This window comes from Apis mellifera, linkage group LG4 (genome assembly GCF_003254395.2).
Source record: "Apis mellifera strain DH4 linkage group LG4, Amel_HAv3.1, whole genome shotgun sequence".
In the NCBI taxonomy this organism is placed as follows: Eukaryota; Metazoa; Arthropoda; class Insecta; order Hymenoptera; family Apidae; genus Apis; species Apis mellifera.
In genome coordinates this window covers 11172313-11196821 of record NC_037641.1, presented here as the reverse complement: position 1 = coordinate 11196821, position 24509 = coordinate 11172313, and the positions used below count along the sequence as shown (strand labels likewise).

The following is a 24509-nucleotide window of genomic DNA, read 5'->3' as shown; positions in this document are numbered from 1 at the left end:
ATTTAGTTCCAATAGATGTTACAGATAGCGCTAGAGTCAATGCATTAACACTTCACAAGACAGATTGTTGGCCCCCGAGTCCGGAGTGAATCTATCGAAAAATTTTAAACAAAAGATCGAACGTGAGACAGTGTTGTGTGTATCATTGTAAGTTTTTTTGCGAAGAAAAGAGTGATAAAGGTATTATTTCAAGAACAGGGCGCCTAAAAGTCAGGATACGAACCTGATCCATCTCAAGCGCGGTGAGCCGCCGCGCTGGTGGGCCTAGCAGACGACATGTTGGCTGCAGGGAGTACTTCGTCTCGGATGTTTTGGTCGCGAATTTCCTCGGGGATTCTTGAGTGAGGAGAGTGAGCGAACGCGGTGAAAGTAAGGTGGAAAGAAAATAAGACCACTCGAGGGTGTGTGCGAGAGAGGGCACACGGTTGGGTTCCCCGAGTGGTGGTTGTGCCGCGGTCGTCGACAAGAAGCTCGTGGAGAGGGGTAGAGACTAACGAGCGGCGGGGAGGGGGAACCCGGACGAGCCCTCGAAAAATTGAGGAGTCAACGAAACGAAAATTAGAAAAAGAAGAAAAATTTCAAAAATCTTTGGTGCGTAAAGATTTTTTTGTGAATCTTAGAAAGAACTTAGAAAGATTGCCGGGATCGGAGTACGAAAAAGTTCACTTAAAGAAAATCAGTCTACTCAATCGCATAAATCATCTTTCTTATTTATGGGAGTTGTCGATTCCACGACTTTCTTCAATTTGCTTGAATAAAGAGGTAGTAGCGCACCGGAGCCGATCTATTTTAACTTCTCGTTGTTCTGTCCGAAGGGTAGGGGCTGTGTGGTGAAGCGAGGCGAGGTCGAGCTGTCGTATACACGCGTACGAGTCCCTTCCTTCTGAAACGATTTCGCGTGTGCCTCGTGTTCGCGGGCCACAGGAGGCGCATCAGACAGTGCACGTCAACCTATTATCCCAGTCCCGGTCTTGCTCCCACTCTCGAGTATTCATCGTGCCTCGTGTGTACTCCCTCTATCACAACCTGCAGCGAGTATTTCGCGGCCGGTTTTTCGTCAGTGTCAAATCGAAAATTCGGAAGTGATTCGATTTTTTCTATATTATCATTATTTTCTCATCGTATCAACAAGCATTTAATCGTGTTCAGTGTCATCGCACGATTCGCTTATTTTCGTTTGAGTGGATCAATTTATTATCGAGCCAGGTGTTACGACCCGTAAACGTCGCTTCCCCACGACAGATTGCCCTCCTAGAAACTCCAGTATTTAGCGCCCATACTCAACAAATCATTGTGATCCTATCTTTTCTGTATATTCATATTCGGCACGCACAAGATATCGAAGTTAGTGTGTTGGATCAGCAGCACTGTCGTCGATCGTGTATAGCTATGGTTTCGCGGGTAGTGCGAAATAGTGAAAGAAAAGCTGAAGTGAAGTGAATCGAGTGTAGTGCAATTGAGAAGACATCAAGACGTACAGATGCGTAGTTGTTATTAGTGTAAAAAAAACGGAGATAGTAAAGGGGCGACAATCAGAAAAGGAGAAAGATTAGCACATAAGAGAAGGAGAGCAAAAGAGAGAAGCATTATTAAGGAAGAGGGAAAGAAAGAGAGTGATTAAAGAAGAGAAAAAGAGAGAGTTTGATAGAAGGACAAAACTCGAGTGTGGAGAAGTACGACACGGTGATAGATAAGTATCGAGTGACAGACACGGCCGGAACGAAGAAACGAACTTATAGTAGGTATACGTCGAAAGGAAGTGAATCTCTACGAATTGCGGTGACAGAGAATATATTTATTGAACATCACATTCACACGAGATAAACAACACGCGTTGACGATAGACTCGTTGCGCGAGTCTATTCTCTCTTATTCGGGGAGTAATATAGTGGTGAGATTATCTTTCTCCGAACTGAAACAACAGAGAACAACAGAAGTGGAAGGGAAGAGCGAAGAGGGTGAGCCGCGCGTGTCTCTCTCGTGGTGTGTCATGGGGTGTTTCGGCAGCCAGAGCAGTAAGGCCAGCCAGGATGACAGCAAGAACCAGAAGAGGCGCTCGGATGCCATTACCAGGCAATTGCAAAAGGATAAGCAACTTTACCGAGCTACTCACAGACTTCTTTTGCTCGGTAAGTAAATTCGTTAAATTTTTCATTTCTTCTTATCTTATTCTTTATAAACATCTTTCGATTTTGATATTTTTCTCATAAGATCTTTTATTACGTTTAGTTTGAGATATTTTCTTTTATATCTATTCTCTTTTACATATAGTATAATCTGTGTCTGTGTACACGTGTCACAAATAGAGAAAATTTCCGCTAGAATACCAGTTGAATCGGCTTCGATCACCAATTTTGGACAAAAAGCGTCCGGTCAGAGGATAGGCCGAACATTATCGCGATGTTCAGCAGCGCGTAATTCAATTTTATCGATTATCGTATGAGCCGGCACCCACGAATATCCAGCGAGCTGGCTGGCTCATGTTGTACCCTTTTCGTGTCGCTCTCTTCGTCTCCTTCTTCTCCTTCTCTCGACCGAAGTCTTTTTCACATAGTCAGCCAACATGGATGTGCGCGTGCGCTCTTACCATGCACACATACTATCTACTTATTGCGATACTTAACCCAACACCTAGCCATTACCTTCCTATTCTTCGTTTATGTAGGTCGTCGTTCTAATTCGACGTGTGGACGTGTGTTGTGTGTTGCGTATAGTCGATTCGTAACTGTAGGCTACGAAGCAACAGCTGTTACTGTATTGTTTCCCCTACCGTGTGCAATTACGATTCTGTTTTCCGTTTACAATTCCTGTTTTCCAAAAAAAAAAAAAATACAATAATATGCTACTGTATTACGTGTCCATTGAATAACCTTCCAAATGATCGTGAAGAAAATCGATATCGATCTTTATATATATATATAATATATACACATATATATATATATATACATGTATGTATATATGTAAAGTCATTACTTTTTATTTCTTTTTTCTTTTTTATTGCAAAAAAGAAAGAAAGAAAAGGAAAAATCGCTTTTTATGTTTTAGGAGCGGGAGAGTCTGGGAAGAGTACCATCGTCAAACAGATGAGGATATTGCACGTGGATGGTTTCAGCGAAGCGTAAGTTTCGTTGCTCCATTATAGCTTTGTTTTTAAGCCAATCTAATATTCGATATTATTCATACAACACGTATGAATGCATTCGATATAACACGTTAACGGCGACTGATATATAACCTCTAGTCCTTTTTTTTCTTCTCATTAATGTGCGTTTGTAAATGATTCAACTCGCGACTAATTCGATCCATCGCGTGATTGCAATATCAACACGTGGCTCCAGCAAATTAGACTTCTTTTTTTCTAACTTTCTTTTATTATTTAATATCTTAATGTTTTCTTCTATTTTCTTGCCATAAGTATTAACATAATTTTTATTAAATTCTTATTAAATTGTAATTCTCTTATATATAATCTTTCTATAAGCACAATATATATAGTCTTTCGATACTTTTTCTTTGTTTTTCGCTGATCGATCCATTTTCACATCCAGCTGTTCACGTTGGAAAGCATGCGGACGAATCAAAAATAAAGTCGCGAAACGATGCAGGCCAGACAGAAACAAATCGTTATCGTATAAAGAATGTCGGTATACGTGGAAAATCAGAAGCAACTAGATAGAATGAAAACGACGTGCAAACAGACTGGCTCGGCCCGATTCGTGTGTGTCGTAAATTCTGTCTGCCTCCGGCTCTGATAACGAACCCGAACGCACGCCTTATTACTTATTACGTTTTGCGGTGATTTCTTTTTCATTCGCTTTTTTTTTTTTTCATCTTTCATTCGTTTTTCTTTCTTCGCTTATTCTTTCATTTCTTTTTCTTTTCATGTTTCTTCCAAAATTGTTCGCGCATTATGGAAATATTCGCATACGAACAACAGGATTTGCTCCAGCATGAAATCGCGGGAAAGTGTTTCCATCGTCGAATTTCACAGGCTGTTTTTTGCTAGCGACGCGATTCTAAGAAGCATTACGTGTTCAACGCGCTTGATGCAGATTTCGCTTGTTTACTATGGAAACATACCGTACAACCTCGCGTATTTTTAGTCTTTTTTTTTTTCTCTTCTTCCTTTTACTTTCCTACCCTGTGGCATTTTTGCATATAACACGCGTACAAATTCATTCTTGATTGTCTGTCTCGCCTCGATCACACGATGTACGTGTGATAACGACCTTAGGAATTTTAATTGGTTTCAATTAAGCAAATAGAATTACATAAATATATTTACATTTGTAGTTGAAATTTTTGGAACACGGTTAATGGGAACAGCAAAACGAAGCTTTTAACGTATAATCCTAGCGGTAAAATCGTTGATGTAGGCGGTCGTTCGATTATTTTTAGCATTCTTGTATTCGAATAACGCTTGTAATAGGCCGCGAATCTTTTTAATACGCGGTCGCATAAATTCGAAATATCAAAAATATCGAGGGATTGTTCAAAGAAGAAGAAAAAAAAACGAATTTTTTGATATAAGAAAAAATTTCAATTGCCGCGAACAATAATAACAACAATTATATTGTAAACATCTTGAATATATAATTCGATAAAAATGAACCTGATCAGATTGTCGTCATTTTAAAACGTATCACGTATATACATGATGTACACAAAAGTTTCAAACGAACTTTGCACGAGTGGCGACAGGTTTGTCATAAAACGAACAAGAACCCACACGAAAATCCATTGTTTTCCACAGTTTCGTCAACGAAGAAAGTCTATCGATCGTTGATATTTAGATCGAACGCGAAATTTCCAGTATGTCTCCAAATTGATGAGAAATCGTTACACTGAAACTGGCGTGATGCCGTGTGATCTAAAATTACTCCGAATGACTCCGAAACTAATAATGAAAATACACGTGTGTAATATATATCTATTGTTCGATGTTGTTTGTTTCGATACAATCGAAAATAACGATATAATCGTCATCTTGAGTTGTTTCTTTTTTTCCTCGCGGCATTGAAATGTATTTCTCGATACATCGAGATCGGACGAACTGCACACATTTGTTTCTCATCTGCTTTTCTGTGCAGGGAAAAGCGGCAAAAAATCGAGGACATCAAAAAGAACATCAGAGACGCGATACTGGTAAGAATTATATTCCTTCTTCGATTGTTATTTGTTTACTGCTATTCAATTTCATATTTCGCGCGGCATCCAACACTCGTTCAAGATTATGTCTACTGTTTATTTTTATTCCACTGTGTGGATCTTATAATCATCATTCTCCGGGACATGCATAAAGCGTGAAGATAAAATAACTTGTGCAATGTGTTGTCTGCTCTATATTATTTTTTTCTCTAAGATAATTATCCGTAACAAGTGGCAGATCTTATTATGATATCGATGTTGGATAACATTATTACTGCTAAATATTCGATTACATTGAATATATTTTTTGAAAAATTGTACCTATATCAATAAACAAAAGAAAAAAGTAACTCGATATCATTTTGTAATTATATTTATTAATAATTCTTAGTCTTGTAACGTAGATGTAGTCCTTAACGATGCGACACACTTGCCTTTTCCGAAAATATCCTTTCGGAGTAATATTCGCGAAACACGTTGAATAACGCGGTATATTCTGGGAATTCAGTGATTTATAGCTAAATCGATACGAAAGCGTTGATGTTTTCTATGCCGATGGTATATCACAGCAGAAACAGCGGACGAGGGTCGGCCACGAAATCAACGAACAATTTTTTTTTTTTTTTCCTTTTCAACGTTGATAACAATTTTCTTCCGTGTTCCGATCTCTCAAAGTTGCGGTACATACGCGAGATGCGTGTAAACGCGCCCGTTTCGACGTGGCGTCCCGTCATTAACGTTACGTGATGCGCCCGTAAATTCGTGATGGTTTAACGCGCCGTGTTGGAGGAGAGCAGCGTGCTGTCATCAATTTGTCGTTCGAGGCCGTGTTTAGATACGCGTATCGTCTGTAACCTTGCAATCGCTTCCGTATGTCGGGTGAATGTAATAGACAAGCCTGCCCCGTGGCACTTAAGGATTATGAATGACATATTATCTGCGTGTGTAAAGATAGATACGAGCGAAATGGTAATTTCGCGTTAAAACTCCTGCGAAGAATGCACTTTCTTTTTTTTTTTTCTTTTTTTTTTTTTTTATATTCGCGATAACGTAATCGTCGGTAAATCGTAACTGTGCGCTCTATCGATACGCGCGTGGAAAGTGTTTCGCTCTCTCTTTTTTCTTTTTTCTTTCTTTTTCTTTTTTCTGTCTCTCATCGGATCTGCGTTTCTTTTCAGACGATAACCGGCGCGATGAGCACGTTAACGCCACCCGTTGCTTTGGAGGATCCGGCGAATCAGAGCAAAGTCGACTATATCCAGGAAGTCTCAAACTCTCCGGACTTCGATTATCCCCCGGTGAGTCACAGCCAACTTATTTGTTCCACGTGCTTTTATATGTGTGTGTGTCTTCTTGTAACGTGATATAATGAAAAATGCGTTACGGTCTTCGCAAGTGGTTCGCTGTCGTTTTTTTTCCTCGGTCGAATAAAAGATCGGTCTGGCAAATGCGACGAAATACCGGCGGCGCTTAATTCATCATTCGCATTCGGTTGAAAGACGCGAATATTATTAGAAGAGGGGGCGTAAAGAAACTAACTGTCGAAACAGTCGAGCAAGTCTAGTTATTACATCCCTTTCTCACGGACGGATACTTTTATGGTATCGCGAAATATTGTTGAGAATTTACGATCACAGCACAAATATAAATTGGCACAATTTGGTCGCGTGAGAGCCACTGTGTGGCACGATCGGTGTTTACAATGTTTACACAGCCATCGCACATGTTGGCGTGCTATACAGTGTGTTCTGGCTATGATGTGCTGCGCCATTCCCCCTCGTACACGAAATGTATGCGCTCGTGTATGTCTTCTTTGTGTGTCGATCGACTACCGTCGTGCACCTTCGATTATCCAACCCTGTCACGGTGAAAGCGAATCGAGTTTCGGGAAGGGAATATTCTTCCATGTGATAAATCCGTTTTAAATCGTCTCTCTCTCTCTCGTGGCGTGAAACGAAAGGAAATTATTCTTGGATATTCGACTCGGATTTTGACTCTGGTCCAGCTGGTCCAACTCCTGCGCGATCCTATTTCATTGAAATCGTCCATCTTCGATCGACGTTGTTACGCTGCGACGTTAAGACACGAAGAGGGATAGATTAAAATTTTATCGATGATTTTAACGAACGAGGGTATTATTTGGAGGAGAGCATATGACGATTATAAGCGGGAGACAAGAATGTTCTGTGGTATGGATCGCGTAATTTCACAAGCCGGCGCGTATGATGAATCGTACGGTGAAATTAGTTAGGGGAAAACAGGGGAGGGTGTAGCATTAAAATATTACGACACGAGCGAGCACGGTACACGTTATTTAACCCGTTTAGTCATTTTATATTCAGGCCAGCAATTCTGCCGCGCCTCTTTGAAACGTGCACTGAAACTTGCTAACGCGATTTATCCCTTAAAGATCCGCCGATTTCGTTCTTCTTTCGCCACCTCGAAAATTTTTAACCAATTTCGCTCCTTACGTAATCCTTTCGGATCGATAACACAGAGAGAATTTATCAATCCTCTCGACAATCCCTTTAAAAGCAAGCAAAGAGTGTTGAATGAAATCTTTTTCCCCGAATTTCTTCGAGGGAAGGGAGGGAGAGATCGATATCTTCCTTTGGCAAGATACACTTACTCGCGAACAACGATATATATATATAAGAAAATCGATCTAATTCGAGAGAACGGTAGGAGAGATTATAGGGGTCGAAGAGGCATTGACATTTTTCTCAGCCAGCTAGAAACTTGTGTCACCACAACTCGGGGTGAATAATGATTTTTCCCGTGCCAAGAGGATCGGGCCGAGTTCTCGAGGCCCGCGAACGCTTCGAATCGTCGGAAACGAAACGTGGCGCATCTCGAAATAAAGTCGTCGCGACAAAATAATCCATGTGTTTTGCGTCATTCAACTGGCAGTTGCTGCTACGTGCGTGCATGTGCGCGCACATATATATACTTTTCACTGTAGCTTTTCTGTAGCGAATTTCTTCTCCGTTCTCTTCGACACCATAACGTTATCGATCGACTTAATCGAATAATTAACTCGCTTCGATCACGGCCCGAGTATATTCGCGACCGAGTTAACCTCTCTCGTTCCCTCGTCGGGAAAAACTGTGCGTGGATTTTTTTTTTCGCTCGACGAATTGCTTATCGAAATACCTTTGACCGGATGTAAAACACCTACGAGCACGAGTAAAGATAGATGGTCATCCGTTGATCGGGTAAGGCGAAGGGTTTAAATTTGAATTTCTACGTACATGTGGGAAGGAAAGAGAGAGAGAGAGAGGCATTTATGCGTGCGAACAAACGCGTCTTTGTGTGTCAAGAGGAAGTCGGGCTATCTTTTATTCCGTTTCGCCATTCGACGAGCCGCGTCCAATTTGTCACTGTCGTTTCGCTTTTTGCATATCTGGCCGTCACTCGTCCGAGGATACGGAAGTTTATTTCGAGTCGAATTCTCAACACCGAATTTGACCACCGCTCGGCCGCATCTGTGCGGTTAATCCTTGCCTTTGCGAAAATATAACAAAATAAACGTTCGAACGAAATTTGCGGGAAAGGTTAGCTAAAACCAACCACCGTCTAAAATTGTCACCGTCGATTTATACGTCACGTTTATATTTTTCGTGATAAACGATTCAAAATTTCCACACATTTTTACACACGTTGGATTACAGCGTGGATTATATTATGAACGAAGACTGGAAAATCGAGGAATCGAGATAATTGATTTAATAATCGTCTCTCTCTCTCTCTTTCGAGGAAAAGAAAAACAAAAATTTAACAATTCTCAAAAGACTTACGATTTCTCGGTTTGATATAAACAATATAAACAATAAGCACACGATCAATTTTTCCTGGTTATGCTCGTTAAATTAATGCTCGTTGATATCTCGACTGTTTCGAAATTAAATTACACCTCGAGAGTTATCGCGATTGCCGCCTTTTTTTTTTTTCTCTCTTTCTTTCGACAACGCTTCGGCAATAGATGTTATTCGAATATTTATCTTGGCTCCCGATACCTGTGGTCGATATCCATTTTTATACAGGGACGGATAATACGCGCGTGCGAAAGGCGATCACAAAAGATCGAACGACAAAATTAAAAAGGAAAGTATTCTCGTCGATAACGAATATTCCTCCTCGTCCGAGCGCGGCGAAACATTTTTCATCGTGGACCAAACGCGCGAATATTCCGTGTTGTCACGATGATAGCGTTTGGCCGTTGGCGTTCGAGCCAAATTTTCCGTTTCGTCAGAGTCGCACGTTTCCTTAGATAATTAATGAGACGCGATAGAGGCGGCCGCCAAACCGTGAACTTATTTGCAAATCTAACCCACGGATCGCGCGATCGTTTATTTTCGAACGTGTGCTCCCATTTCTTCTCCATCCATTCTCTCTCCATTTCTTCACCACAGTTCTTTTTCAATCACGATTCACTAATCGAATTTTGTAACTCGACTGTTTCCAGGAGTTCTACGATATCGTGGAGGCCCTTTGGAAGGACCGAGGTGTTCAACAGAGTTTCGAAAGGAGTAACGAGTACCAACTAATTGACTGCGCTAAATAGTGAGTCATCCTTGCTTTCACGAACATTAAGAATAATACATTGGAACGAATCGGAATACGCGCGGGAACCGCGTATACAACGCGGTGCAACGCGGTGCGGGAGAGATCGATCGATGGTGTATCGTTGATAAAAAAGAAAAAAAAAAAAACGGGTGGATAAAGATTATCTGTCTGGGATTCGTGGCGTTTAAATGGTTAAATGGAGCCTCGACACATGGTTATTTTAATTCGCCCCATGATGTTATCGCGATCGCGATAAGAAGCGCGTACGATAACGTTTCGTATCGACGATGGAATGGGACCGCGGTTTCGGTCCGCGATCCTTTCGACTATTCCGCGCGTGCCATAGAGTATAACTCGTTGTGAGAAAAGAAAAGAAAAAAAAGAAAGGAAAAAGTGTAACGGATCGCCGCCTATGTACGTATCTGTCTGTACGTGCATGTTTGTGCGCGTATTATTATGTATTCGTCGCATCTGACTTGTAAATAATCTTGCAAACGCGGTTGGATAAATTTTGGAAGCGTTCTCATGACCGCGATACGCGTATATGGTATATCCGTGTACATTCATGGGCCTATGTGACACCGATTTAATGCCAATGGAGACAATGCCTTAACGAGGTAATCGCTTTAATAGGGGCCACTCGTTTATCTAGGGGTTCTTGATGAATTGGCCCAACCTCCAACTTTTTTCGCGCTGTTCACTGACATGCCAGCTTTTCACGTATACGAAATTGCTCGAACACACCGTGTATACTTATGTCTACTCTTCTACTTTTTTTTTTCTCTCTCTCTGTCTCTCTTCGACGATATTTTTAACACGAAATGTTCCTTCTTCTTCTGAATTTTATCAAAAAATCGCTGCGATTTTTTAAGGGCAACGTTTAGGATCTCTCGTAATAAAAATAATAAAGTTAACCTCGAGAGAGATGCGTTTAGATAATTTTTATCGCATCTCTCGGTTGGTTAATAACAAGCTGGTTGGAAATTCTCAAAGATCGTATGTATTTTCAACTCGTCTTTTCGAATATCGTATCCAGCGAAATAAATTTATATAAATGAGCGAAAAACTGGTCCATCAATCTCACTTTAAACGGTAGGCTCCCTTTGAAAATTACATAGGCGAGGCACATAGGTTGTTGCACTGGTCAAACGGGCGTGAATCTCGTGTGTAAACGCGAGGAAACTTATCCGCTAAGCTAACAAATCCCATGTGACCGATCGTTCGCCGTCCAACACTTTAATCGGAGAAAACTCGCTTTATATTTGGCCGAACAACCTTGCCGTTTCTTCGCGCCCGCATACACCAATTATACCATGGCTGGTATCGTCGACACTGTCATCACGGGTGGAGAGAGAGATTGAAACGTTTCGTGCAACGATGGGGAGGCGCGAAACGAGACGCCATATATATTCACGATATTCGAGTTGGCAAATAACGGCGGGATCGCGATCAAGATCACGGTGATAGTTTTCGTTTCGGTTTAAAAATATAGTTAGAACCCGGTTACTGCACCTCTCTTCGCTCGTGCACACGTTCGTTCGTGTGAATTTTTTAACCCCTCTCTCGTTCTCTCTTCTTTTTCTTTCCTCTCGTTCTTTTTCTTTCGATCTCTGTCTCTCTGTCTCTCCCTCTCTCTCTCGTCCTCGTGGAAGGAGAGAAGGAGATGGAAATCCGTCGATAAAAATAGTGCATCGTATTTTTAGAAAACACTGCTCGAGATATAAGATATTCGCGTGGACCACGGAGACGCTAGATTGTTGTAATTTTGGACGCTTGTTTGCTAAACACGCCTCTCATTCTTGATACGCGATCAAGGATTACGTACATACATACGAGAAGATAAATAATTGGTCGTGAAAGTAACGGATTCGTTTTTTTTCTTCTTCCTTTTTTCTTTTTTTTTTTTTTTTTTTTTTTAACAAAGAGAATCAAAATTAAGCAAGTTGGAATTATGCTTAAAAAAAAGAAAAAAAGAGGGAAATACGGAAAAATATCGTCGAATTTAGATCGATGCACGGTGAATAGATATTTGTTCTCGGGGAATAAGAGATTGCTATTCAACGACGATTGATTGATTATCGATTGTTGGTTCGATCGGACATTTTTGAATAATTATCAGATTTTTTTTAATAAAATTCACGGACAAACAACGTCGTTTGTACATCTTTTCTCCAATTTTTTCGATCCGCTTTAATTTCTCGAAGCTACTTTCCATGTCAAATTTTTCTTTCGTATTTCGAAGGTAGAAAGAAAAATCGGGAGGGATAGGAAAGAAAGAAAGAGAAGAAAAATGTAGGAGGGGAAAGGAGAGGGAGAAAAAAGAAAACGCTATACACGGGGAGAATCGAGTAACGTGCCAATTACACGATGGAATACCTCGGCACACCTTAAAAAAGGAAACACGTGTCTCTATATATAGACGCTGGTCTATATGCCGGGATCACTGATGTTGCCACACATAGTTCATGAATGTTTAGGTCGATAACAATCTTCTTCCGTGGCATCGTCACGTTAGATAAAAACTAATATATTTTATATTCTCGTGAATAACTTTCGATTCTTGCGCCTCAAATATAAATCGTAAAAAGATCGATGAGATCGTTTCGAAAGGTCTTTGATGTTTTTTCTTTCTTTCTTTCTTTTTTTTTATTTTTTTTTACAAATCGCTACCATATTTTTTTTTACGCAAGATTAGTTTTTGTGAAATTGAGCGTTACGACGAATCTTCGCGCATTTACATCGAGGCAAGGAACAATAAAAACGTGATGTAAATTGAGATACTCGTGATCGCGGGGTAATTGGAATCGCCAGGTTTCTTAAATATTTACGATCCGAGGCAACGATCGTTCGTAACGAAACACAGAATGTTAGAAAGCTTGGAATAAAGAATATACTTACAGGATGTTCAACAGGATTCGATTTCGTCCGTTTTTCGTTATTTATTTAACGTTGTTTCGTGGTTACTTTAACCTCGTTTAAAATTCCCTGTAATTTATCTTAATGAAACTAACTATACTTTATTTATCTTATATTTGCATATTGTTTACATCACATGAAAAATTCGTAGAAGAAAATTACAACAGAGATAGATAGTCGAAATGCACGAATATTTTTTTAATTTTATCGCATCCCCGTGAATATTTTTCTCCCAATTTTCCGAATAAAATAATCTTTTTGACGATCGATGATTTCTGACAGAGATTTTTTGACAATGGAATGGCGAGAAGAATTGGGCGCCGTATATCGGCGTCTTATCGCGTTGGAAATAACATTGTCAGAGTTGACCTCAAGGTCGGTGAAGTTACACCGCTTTGGTAACCAGAAAATCGTTCCGCTGTAGCCAGTGGGTCACGACCTCCTTCCTCTTTCAATTCTCCCGAGGTCGATAACCTCATTTCACAGTGCGAGCGCGCCAATTTCGTGACCTACCTTTCTCACGAGCCTACACACACACGCGCACACACATACACACACACGTATTCCATGCCAGGCCTCTCTCCTATCCCAGAGGCACCGCCGGTTCGCCACTCCTGTGCACCCACTTGCCGAAAATCAATTTCTCCCGATTTCTGCCTCCTCAAATTTACTCGAGGAGCCCAAGTTTCTGGTTACTTACTCCTCATTGAACGAGGTCATTGAACGCTGTATTAATTGCCGTTACAACATTTCTCCTATATATATCTCGTTCCACTTCCTTCGTATATCCTTTTTTTTAAACTCGTCTTAACATCATCTTAATAACATTCCAACAGAGATAGTGAATAATTTTGAAATTTCTCGAATTTCTATATTATCGTTGCGATAATATCCCTCGTTCAAAGTTCCGTAATATACCGAATGAAAAACTGAAACTCCGTTGTCTGCACGGCTATTTAATATCCGTGCCGGGGAGAAGTGGCGGTGTCTGTCAGTAAATATATTATCACCGTCAACCGACTGTGGAAGGTTGCATGATGGTGTCAAAGCGAAGATCCACTCTTGTAGGCTCTCGTTTATATATATATATATGTATATATATATATACATACACATACACAACTGTAGCAGGGCGCCGGTACACATGCATGAAGCTAAGTCTGCACGTACGATTGATGGCGAGCAGCGGTGGCAGTGACCCATGACCCGGATTGGAAACTGGGTGCTGGAGAGGCATACCCGGCGAGGCCGAGAGGGCGAGAGTTGGGGTTAGGATAGGACACCACCGAGGATCGATTTTCCCCCTTCGTGCGCTCTCATCCACCCTAGACACCAGCCGGGGAGGGTCTTTTGAGAGAAACAGAGAGAGAGAGGATAAAAGAGTGAGAGGGAGGGAGGGAGAACGTGGGATACGAGGATAGAGGAAGAGGAAAAAATAACGAGAAAGTATTAGGAAGGGAGAAAGGGTGGGAAATATGAGAATCTCTTTTCGGTATTTTCTCATTCCCTTCCCACTCTTTTTCCAATTTCTCTTATTTATCGTATTATCATTTTCGATAATTTTCGTTTCGACTCCGAACCTCTCTTTCATTCGAATAAAATAAAAAATTTTCCGCATTTGATCGGAAAACGTTTTCGAGCGATTCAATTTTATTTTTCAACGATATTTCGAAATGCCGGATACCTCGAGTCCATCTTCCCTTGCTCAGCGTTTTAAAAAAAAAAAAAGCGAACAATCACGAACACAGTGAAACGGAGATGATATCCGTAAATGTGTGAAGTGACTCACACGATAACAATGCGGTTGATTGGTGACGATCGTTATCGGGGTTGGTCAACGTTGATCAGAAATAATCACATATATACATATATTGGATTAATGGCGTAGCTCATTATATTATCGAATCGAAATACTTGGTAAAAAAAAAAAAAAAAAAATTTACATTTATTTCCACGAAGTATTTCTCGGATACACGAAATGTGTAATTTCGTATCTTTTGTTCTCTGTTCCAGTTTTCTAGATAAGGTAGCCATTGTTAAACAACCGGATTACACCCCCACAGAACAGGTAATGGCACGAGCTTCTCACGTGAAAGCGTTCACGAAGCGTTATGAATGATAAATTTTATCGATCTGTTGCAGGACATCCTCAGGTGTCGAGTCCTCACGTCCGGTATCTTCGAAACACGGTTTCAAGTCGACAAAGTAAACTTTCAGTAAGTCCTCACCGATAGCTGCTCGCTTTACTCCAATGTCGTCTAACTATATATAGACGACGTATTACAGTAACATCGGCCGACGGTAAATATAACGCAAAGCAGCGACGCGCATCTCATCCCAGCGTATATATTACAGCTATAGACTTACGTGCTATACGTGCAGCGAAATCCGTTAGCCGCGTTAACGCCTCCACAACTTTATAATATTTTCCCTTTTTGCCTCGTGGTCCCCGCCTACCTCACTCAGGTTAGATCCTATATTTCGCGTTAACTTTACGGAGGAAACGTTATTTATCGGTCCCCTGTACAATTTCACACCGTCAAAGTTAAATTTGTGAATCGATTTTGATTTCAATTTTTTTCTTCTTTTTTTTTTCTCTCTCTTTCTCACTCGTCGACGGTGTTACGTAAAATAATATATAGTATGGACGATGTCCTCCAATTGCGTTTCCAATAATATTCAATGATCGCTTGTTTGCAGTATGTTCGACGTTGGTGGTCAACGTGATGAGAGGAGAAAGTGGATACAGTGTTTTAACGATGTAACGGCAATCATATTTGTAACAGCATGTAGTAGTTATAACATGGTACTCAGGGAGGATCCGACAAAATTGAGACTCAGAGAAAGTTTGGATCTCTTCAAAAGCATTTGGAACAATCGGTACGAATCAATTTGATAATTTTCCATTCGTATCAATGTGAAATTTGAAATAATTTTTACGTATTTATTTGTTTTTTCTTTTTCTTTTTTTTTTTTTTTTTCCTTTTAGGTGGCTTCGCACAATTTCCGTAATTTTATTCTTAAACAAACAAGATCTATTAGCGGAAAAGATAAAAGCAGGAAAGCACAAATTAGAAGATTATTTTCCAGATTTTGCGAGATATCAGACACCGGTCGATGCTGGGGTGGTGGTGGATCCTTCGGAACCTCCTGACGTCATGAGGGCCAAGTACTTCATTAGAGACGAATTTCTTGTAAGTTCACAATTCCAATAGAGATTTAGGAAACCGTGTTTTATGGGCCAAGCCTGTAAAATTTCCTCCGAAATTGGATTGTTTGCAGCGTATAAGCACAGCGAGCGGCGACGGCAAGCACTATTGTTATCCGCACTTTACATGTGCCGTCGATACGGAGAACATCAAGAGAGTGTTTAACGATTGTCGGGACATCATTCAACGGATGCACTTGCGCCAGTACGAGCTCTTGTGACTTCGTTCCTGCCAACGTGTCCTGTCATCTATTCGTATAAAAATTACGGTAGTGATCCATCTTGAGCTAACGCGAGTCAAATGAATCGTACCGTGGGCGAATATCTGAATAATATCGCGCTATTCACGACGATATACATAACATTTGGTGCGTGGAACTCTTCTTCGCTTATCTGAACCCGTTTAATTATTCAGAAAAGTAATGCGTCGAAGGCTCCGCGTCTATGCATACATGATTGATGGCTGCGAGTCGATCATTCTTCTTCGGATGGAGAGTTCAAGGAGAAAAGTTGATACGCAGTGAGTGGTTGGGGATTACCTAAAGAAAAATCTGTCTCGCAAATGGAGAGAATAGTTTCTCTTTTTTTTGCACAGAATCGCTTACTATGTCATTGGTGTACAAGCAAATTATGCCCTTGCGCATTCTACTCTAACGATCGTTTTGACAGAAAAAAGAAAAAAAAAAAGGAAAAAAAAAAAAAAAGAAAGAAAAGAAAAAAAAGGAAGAAAAAATATCTTGGGCATTTCGATTACTCGACTACTCCTTTTTTAGGTTCCGTCGAGAGTGTGCTGAACGTCCTGAATGGGGGGAGGGGGGGAAAATAATATTCTTCGCTAGAAAGAAAAAAAAAAGAAAGAAAAACACGTGCAATTTTAACTATTACCTCGTTAATTTTATTCTTATTACGCATCAATTTGTTGATAAGAGTGTGAGAAAAAGAGAGAGAGAGAGAGAGAGAGAGTCTGGAAGAGAGCGAGAATGTAATGAATGTTTCAACGTGGGCCATTGTTACAAAACTAACACTGACGGCGATCGCCTGGCTCCTTCGTCCGGCACACTCGTCGCGTTTATTAATCTCGTTCGGATTTAGTATTTAAGAATAATGTTTCCTTAAGATTTAGGTGATTTCTCCGATAAAAAAAAAGAAAATCCTTATTGAACGTTGATCGTTTCTTTACTCATTTTTCGAATCTCTATTTTTTCGCCCTTAAAAAACGATTTAATTATATACTACTATCTTCCTACTACATTTACTTTGGTAAATTAATTTTTTCGAAAATTTTCGAATCTCGATTTTTATTAAATCACATTGGCCCGACCCGTAGGAGTCTCAGCCGCACGTCTTTTTACAAGAAGAGTATTTTGTGAGATTTTACAGTATTTCGATGAGCGTTTTAATTATATAACTATGTATCAAATATGTACAGGGTGACCGTCCACGGATTCATGTTTTTATGTACGTTTTCCTATGAATCGAGATTCCTCGTTGATATCGTTTCTACTGATTTCCATTGAACTATTTTAATTCGTGTACTTAGGCACATAAATATTGTCATTATTGTAGCTAGTTTCTACATGTGAATCCTAAACGTACGCAAGAGAAATGTTTGTGGCGAAATTCGTTTTACACGTACACTTCTGACTATAGTTAGTTAGGCTCCCAACTTTGTCAAACAATCAAATTTACATCATTGTGAAACGTTATAAAACACGGAGGTAATAATATTTTCCTTTATTTATTCGATTTCGTAACGCAAACGTTTTCTCGCGTCTCATTTTTCGAGTATTAAATGCTTCGATATCCCGTACGAGTATGCAACGTGATAACGTGTACAAATTTCGATCGGTGCATACTAATAATAATAATAATCAGTTATCATCCAGAACTTCTTAGGAGGTAAAGTTTTCTGAAAACCAAAGTGCGATGTGTGAATTTCTTATCTCACGTATCTGTACTATTTGGACACCCTGTATATGGTAAATCTCCTATTATTTTCCTTTAAATCTCGATCGAATATTTTTTTTCTTTCGTTGTACCTTTTTTTTTCTTTTTCTTCTTCTTCTTCTTCTTCTTCTCTCTTCTCAATTTCACTCACCAGAGAATCCAGAGGACGAGAGGGATTTGTACGCGTGTGCGAACTGCTTCGAAACTACGCGCATTGCGGTTATATCTCGCACGTGCGTACACGTGCGCGTTCTATTATAATTATAATTAAATTGATAAATTGATATACATATTAATAATAATAGGGAGGAGGGGAAGAGAAAATATTCGTCTCGAATCGCAATGCGCTTTCCTTTTTTTTTCGTGGCAGCACGTCCACTCGTATACTTACACGCTCGTACCCCCTACATTACAAAACCGGGTTACCGATCCGAGTGTAACATCTTACTTTTTATAATAGGTAATAACAAGAGTTTAACGTCAAATTAAACTGAATAAAAATAAGGATACGAAATAAGCCACGTTCCGAAGGTTTATATAACACGTCGTAAATAAAATATTAGGGCATCCGGTCTTGCTATCCTTATTATTGTCCGTCTTTTCTCTTTCTCTCTCTCTTTTTTTTTTTTTTTTTTTTTTTTTACTACATTTTTCTTATTAAATTTAATCATGTTTATTCCTTCTCTTTTTCTTATTTATTTGTCACGATATATAATTATTTCTTCTTCGTTGGAAAGAAATAAGAAGGAAATATCGTTCGTGAAATATTTCTCAAAATGGAGAATGTTTTCCATTCTTAGTTTTTATAATATAATCTAGCTTATTTTTCTATCGATTTATATCGGTCGTTTTTTAAAAAAAGTGCTTTTATCCACACAGATATATATATATATACGTATAATGGATAAACCAGATTGATTTCAATCTATCTCGATAATGTTCCGTCTAATCATGTTTAACATTGTGGCTGTTGAAACGATGAGGATAGAAATTCCGGACATTGCATAAATGGTTACTCCGTAAATGCTAACGAGCCCACACCCTCATAAATGTATTCTCATGTAATATCAATGTATGGGCCCGTGTGCATACATATATATGTATACCTATCGTACTAAACATAACTGACAAGTCATAGTTTGTAAAACGGTATTTATAACTTTACGAAGTGTTATTTTTACTGTAAAACTTGATGACAGATGTAAGAGTGAAAGCAAGGATGCAAAGGAGTGAAAGACAGTGAGCCTGTGCTGCGAGTATATATATATGTATATATATATATATATATATACATATACATATACATATATATATATATATAAAATATTATCTGTCGATGAAACTTCCGTGAAACTTTAATGTTCATCCAGCACAAAGAAATATGAACCATCATTTCGTGTATGTCAGCGCATGAACGAGTATTGTGTATAATTGTAGTATTGTTGCGAGTATTTGTAGGTCTTTTGTGTCTCGTTACAAATTTTTTTTCTTTACTTTTTTTTTTTTTCTTTTTCAAACCGAGAAACACGTTCGTTCTAATTCTGAATGCTTTATCCAGTGATATCGGACAACAAAAAAAGAAAAAAAGAGAAAAAAAACGAGAATAAAAACTACGTGAAAAATACGTAACTGGACTCAAAAAAAAAGAAAAAAAAAAGAAAAAAAGTATTCCTTCGAACGATTGACCGTCGTTTTCGCGTCGACCGCGATGCAATAAGGATAAATGCAGAAGTAAAAAAAAAAGGAAATACTTGCTACTAATCACTTGTTGAATGTAAATGAAATTCGTAAATGTAATTATAATCGATTGTTGTGTGCGCGTACACAAGCGAGAAACAAAGCGGATACCGAATTAATAAATAATTAATAAAATATTACGTGGCCACGATTATATCGATATATACATATACATACATTCATTATATATACGTATATATATGTATATATATATATATATATACGTATATACATATATATATATATATTGTATACATATGCCGATCGCACAAGTTTTTTTTTTTTTTTTTTTTTTTCTCTCTCTTTTATCGTACGTACAATGTACCAGACATGTGAATATGTACATGTAAAAAATAAGCGGTGCAAGTAATTATTATTTGTAAATACAATAATAGCAGATACAGGTGTAAAGCAATGACGCATCGATAATTTGACAAACATTGATTCAAAACTGTGCGTTTGGTTTATGAAGAGGTATTATTATTCGCCGCTACGCATAATGTCCCCCCACCCCCTCCCCCCATAAAACGTGTTTTATCGTTTGGCGATTTTGTAAATTGCATAACGCTGCTTGAAAAAAAAATATGTATCGTGCATTTAAGTCTTTTTTGATAGCGATTGCGACCACTTATTCTTGTTTTAGAGAAGATAAAGGAGAAAATTTTATCTTTTCCTTTTCTTATCCTCCTCGATGCTGCAACAAAATCAAAAACGGTCCGTTTCGCATTTTATATACAAAAAAACGAACCATCCACCTCCTTCCCCCCTCCCTATTTCTTCTTTCCTCGCGATACGACACCCTTCCTCCTTCTCTCTCCTTCCCCTCTCCTCCCCCTCCTCGTGCAAGTCGGAAATTGTCGATGAATACGATGTAACACGTCGTCCACGAAGCGCGTTAGCGCATCCCTTTGTGGGCCACGTTGTTGAGAGAGTATTGCCTTAAAAAAAAGCGAAAGTCAAGGTAGACGGAGTGAGCATGGTTGAAATCGTCGTAACGAGAGAGAGAGAGATGTGACAAATCGTAACGAAGTTTGCAACCTTTTTTTTTTTTTTTTTTTTTTTTTTTTTTGGTTGCGATCATCGTTGGCGAACGAATGGAAAAAATGAATTCGAATTCGAATTTCGCGGAAAACATTGTATTGCATTTTCTCAAGGGTTGTTCCAATTGATTCGTCCAAAGAATCGTCAAATTGGTGGAGAAAAAAATTACAAAATTCGAAATTAAAATGAATCATCCGTTACGCGTTACTAACTAAGCCACGGAACGTCTGCTCGTAGATAAATACGCGTTTTATGCTATCATGCTCGCGTTTATGTTGTAAGAATACAGAGTCATTTATTGTGATCGTCTTATCGTTATACTGTTACTCGATAAAAAAAAAAAAATTGTCTTTACACAGTCAGATTTTATTAAAGCGAAAGATGTAGTTATAGTATACTATTATTATCATCATTATTATTATTATTATTGTTATTATTATTATTATTATTATTATCATTATTATTATTATTATTATTATTATCATCATTGCTATCTTCTTCATTCTCATCCTCGTCGTCGCATTGTCATTATCATCTTCATTCTCACCATCGTTATTAATATTTTAACCATTTATTATTGTGATTAGCGATTACCGCGTTGTAATCATTGTTAAAAAGCTATTTTTCGGGAGGAATTAGATTCGTCGAATTTTAATCTAGAGCAATTTATTTATTTAAACGACTACGATCGATACGCATATTGAAAACATTATTATTGTAATTGCTATATATTCGAATATTGTGGTTGTCGTTTCGAATAATAGAGATATTCGTCTTTCATACATCGTGGTTATTTATAAAGAGATATTTTATCATCAAAGAAAAAAAGAAAGAAAGAAAGAAAAAGAATTTCAAAATGCTTCTATGAAGCAGAGACTCGGAGTTGGCGCATAATTCTAAGACGATTTAATGAGAGAAACGAAGAAGTTTTCAGAAGTCTTAATGCAAGGCGAAGGTCGACTCGTGAATGACATATACACATCTCTGTGTATACACACGCATAAGAACACTGAATAATCGTTCTCAAAGTTATCAGAATTAGTAAATCGATGACGCATATACAAATGCATGGAAAGTCAATAAGTTCAATCGTTTGAGATTACGATTATCGTGGGAATAAATACCGGTGCATTTTCTATGTGAAGAAATGTAAAAGTGCTATTTTTTTTTTTTTATTTCATCCAATTATTTTCATCCATCGGAAAAGAAGGATCGGGAGAGCAAGGATCGTTTGAATCGAGTAAGCGTATTCAATTATTTCAAATAACGATACATACACGTTATTTTCATCGTGTTTCTCATTTTTTTAATACGTTTTGTAGAATTAATCACTTGCGTCAGACGATTATTGTGATATAACTCGTGACGTTCTTTGAATATTTTTCAACGATCACCCTGTAATGGACATTTCGAGAAACCGTTCATGATTAATAAGCATCTCGTTAGAGTGGACGCGTAAACGTAATACGATCCTGTTGTGAAAACACGATCTTTCGGAGGTGAACCCTTACCACCGTCTCTATCTTTCCATCCAGTCGTTCGAATTTACGAACAGGCGATAAAACAATGTTCCACTATTCTTCTATCTAACTAAACATCTTGACTGTTTCGCATCATAGTTCCAAACGTTTCCCTATTGTGGATCGTGCCTGTCCTATATATTTTTCATCGAATTTTCATTTGACCAGAAATCGAGATTTAACGGAATTATTAAAATCATGATCTTGTATTGACAAATCGTTCGTTATCTTCGTAAGTTTTCGTTCGTTCAATTGAATCGAATTACGATCAATTTGACTCAAAGAATTCATACCGAATGAAAAATGTGAAAGAGAAAGAAGCTAGGCTTTTGAGCAACTATTCTGTTCGTTGAATCAAGAAATAGGAAGAACTGTGGTTTCTCGCCACGTATATATACATTGTATCGGATTAATTTGTATGAAAATATACATGTACGATGATTGATCGTCGATGTTGTCCGAAGTTTTTTTCTTAGTCGTCCTCGTATTCATTCGCTAGGATCCAAAGAAGGAACGAGAACGAGTTCGTTTGATGCTTTACAAAATTATAGGAGACACTTCCGGATGAAGATAGATACAGTAGTTAAAAATAGCGATGAAATCGAATTTGGAAACTGGCGAACGTTTTTCTATTGGAATTATTTGAAAATTATTTATTGGAAATTGTATAAAATGAGAACGAAATTTATCTTATCTCTGTCGGTCACACGAAATCGAATCATTTAATTGCTCGTGCATAAATATGTAATAATGGACGAGAACTGGGAAATTAAAGAGAGAGAAAAAGGGAGAGAAGAGTTTTACCAACTCGTAAATAAGTACGTCCCCCCTTACTTCTTGAAGAAAAAAAAAAAAAAAGACCCGTGTCTTCTCCCTAATCCTTAATGAATTCGTTGTTACGTGTATCTTAGAAATATGTTTAGCTGAAGACTTAAGAAAGATTACTGATCGATGCAGGCGCAGAAGTTAAGAGTAAAAGAAGAAAGCGTTGAAGAGTAATGTTCGTGTAAGCGGTAATTATGCGAGTGAATGGATAATAACGCGTTATAAAGAGGGGAAAAGAAAATATACAGAAAGATATAAAGCAAAAAGTATGCGTGATGTAAATGAATAATAACACGAGAAAATTCGTTAGGAAATTATGAAATTAAATGTTGTCTGCCCCATGATTACTCTTGGTATTAAAAAGGTTGTGCTCTCTGCAAGAACGAGCACGAAGAATTTTTTTAAATACTTAGACTAACGAGTATTCACGATATAACTGCACAATAAAAAAAGTAAAATTAAAAAATATAAGCCGACACACATTGCGTACAATGCAATCAAACGAAAAGATATGGTTACTATATAAAATACACGAACAAGTATTGATCGCCTGAGTCGTTTAGTTGTCGAAGCTATTTAAGTAAGGATCGTGGGGTGGACATGTAGTATATATGATATACAAATATATATAAATAAATAAATAAATAAATATATATATATATATTTATATATTATATAAATATATATGTATATGATATAAATATAATTCATTGAATTAAAACGATTGAATGACTGCGTGAATGATATTGCATTAAAATAAAAAGGAAGAATGACTCGTACGATTATAAATGTGTTTTTAAATTATAAAAAAAAAAAAAAATAAAATAAATATTTCATTCTCATTCTGTGATGACTGTCTGAATATGAAAAGGAAAGAGGAAATGTTTTCATGAATCTATGCTGATTAATTAATTAAATTATTATAGCGAATAAACAATTCGACTCGTGTTGTACTAATTGTGCAAAAGAAATAAAAATGAAATCACCTACAAGTGTGAAAATATGTGCGCCTCATTCGCTCGTGTCGATGAGAGACGCGTTATGTTCGTATATAGCGTGTTACAATATGAATCATATACACTATTTAAACAAAAAAGGGAGAACACGTACGCTATATCTGAATGCAGAGAACAAACAGTATGATTTGTATACTGTATAACTTTAGTCGTTTACTATTGATTTCGAGAAATGTGTATAAATTATTATGTGTAATTAAACAAAGATCATTTAGTAAATTTTAAGAGTATATAATATATATGATATATATATCTATATATATGTATATACAAATATATAGATATATGTATATTATACAAAAAACTGAATCACACATGCGCGCGTGCGCGCACATGCACATATACAAATAAAAAACATACCAAGATATTGTGAAAATTACAAAATCAACAGTACTGCAAGGCCATTGTATTATACATTTGTGTAACTAAAATAGCGATGGTACAATTATGAAGATTATAAAAACAATAAACACTTACCGTATGTCTTATATACACATATACTAAGTGCTATCTAAATCATATGTTCTTTTTTTTTTTAGAGATAATATATAATATTTCATTCATAATTAATTATGAAGTAAA

General features: G+C 37.9%; 1 protein-coding gene across 1 annotated transcript; it reads left to right on the top strand.

Moving 5' to 3' along the window:
* The first annotated feature begins 45 nt into the window (after positions 1 to 45).
* LOC411011 (guanine nucleotide-binding protein G(s) subunit alpha) lies at positions 46 to 16987 on the top strand. The gene is made up of 10 exons (XM_394484.6): positions 46 to 2129; positions 3049 to 3121; positions 5094 to 5148; positions 6330 to 6449; positions 9617 to 9714; positions 14647 to 14701; positions 14776 to 14849; positions 15334 to 15513; positions 15623 to 15827; positions 15916 to 16987. Exons 1-10 carry the CDS (start codon positions 1991 to 1993, stop codon positions 16060 to 16062), a joined length of 1146 nt encoding a protein of 381 aa, XP_394484.1. The 5' UTR covers positions 46 to 1990; the 3' UTR covers positions 16063 to 16987.
* The last annotated feature ends 7522 nt before the right edge of the window (positions 16988 to 24509 follow it).

Excerpts from the sequence above, each read along its gene's own strand:
- LOC411011 (XM_394484.6), top strand. The coding sequence starts at position 1,991 with ATGGGGTGTTTCGGCAGCCAGAGCAGTAAGGCCAGCCAGGATGACAGC. Across the intron at positions 6,450-9,616 it reads CGGACTTCGATTATCCCCCG|GAGTTCTACGATATCGTGGA; the intron begins GTGAGTCACAGC and ends GACTGTTTCCAG. Across the intron at positions 15,514-15,622 it reads AAAAGCATTTGGAACAATCG|GTGGCTTCGCACAATTTCCG; the intron begins GTACGAATCAAT and ends TTTTCCTTTTAG.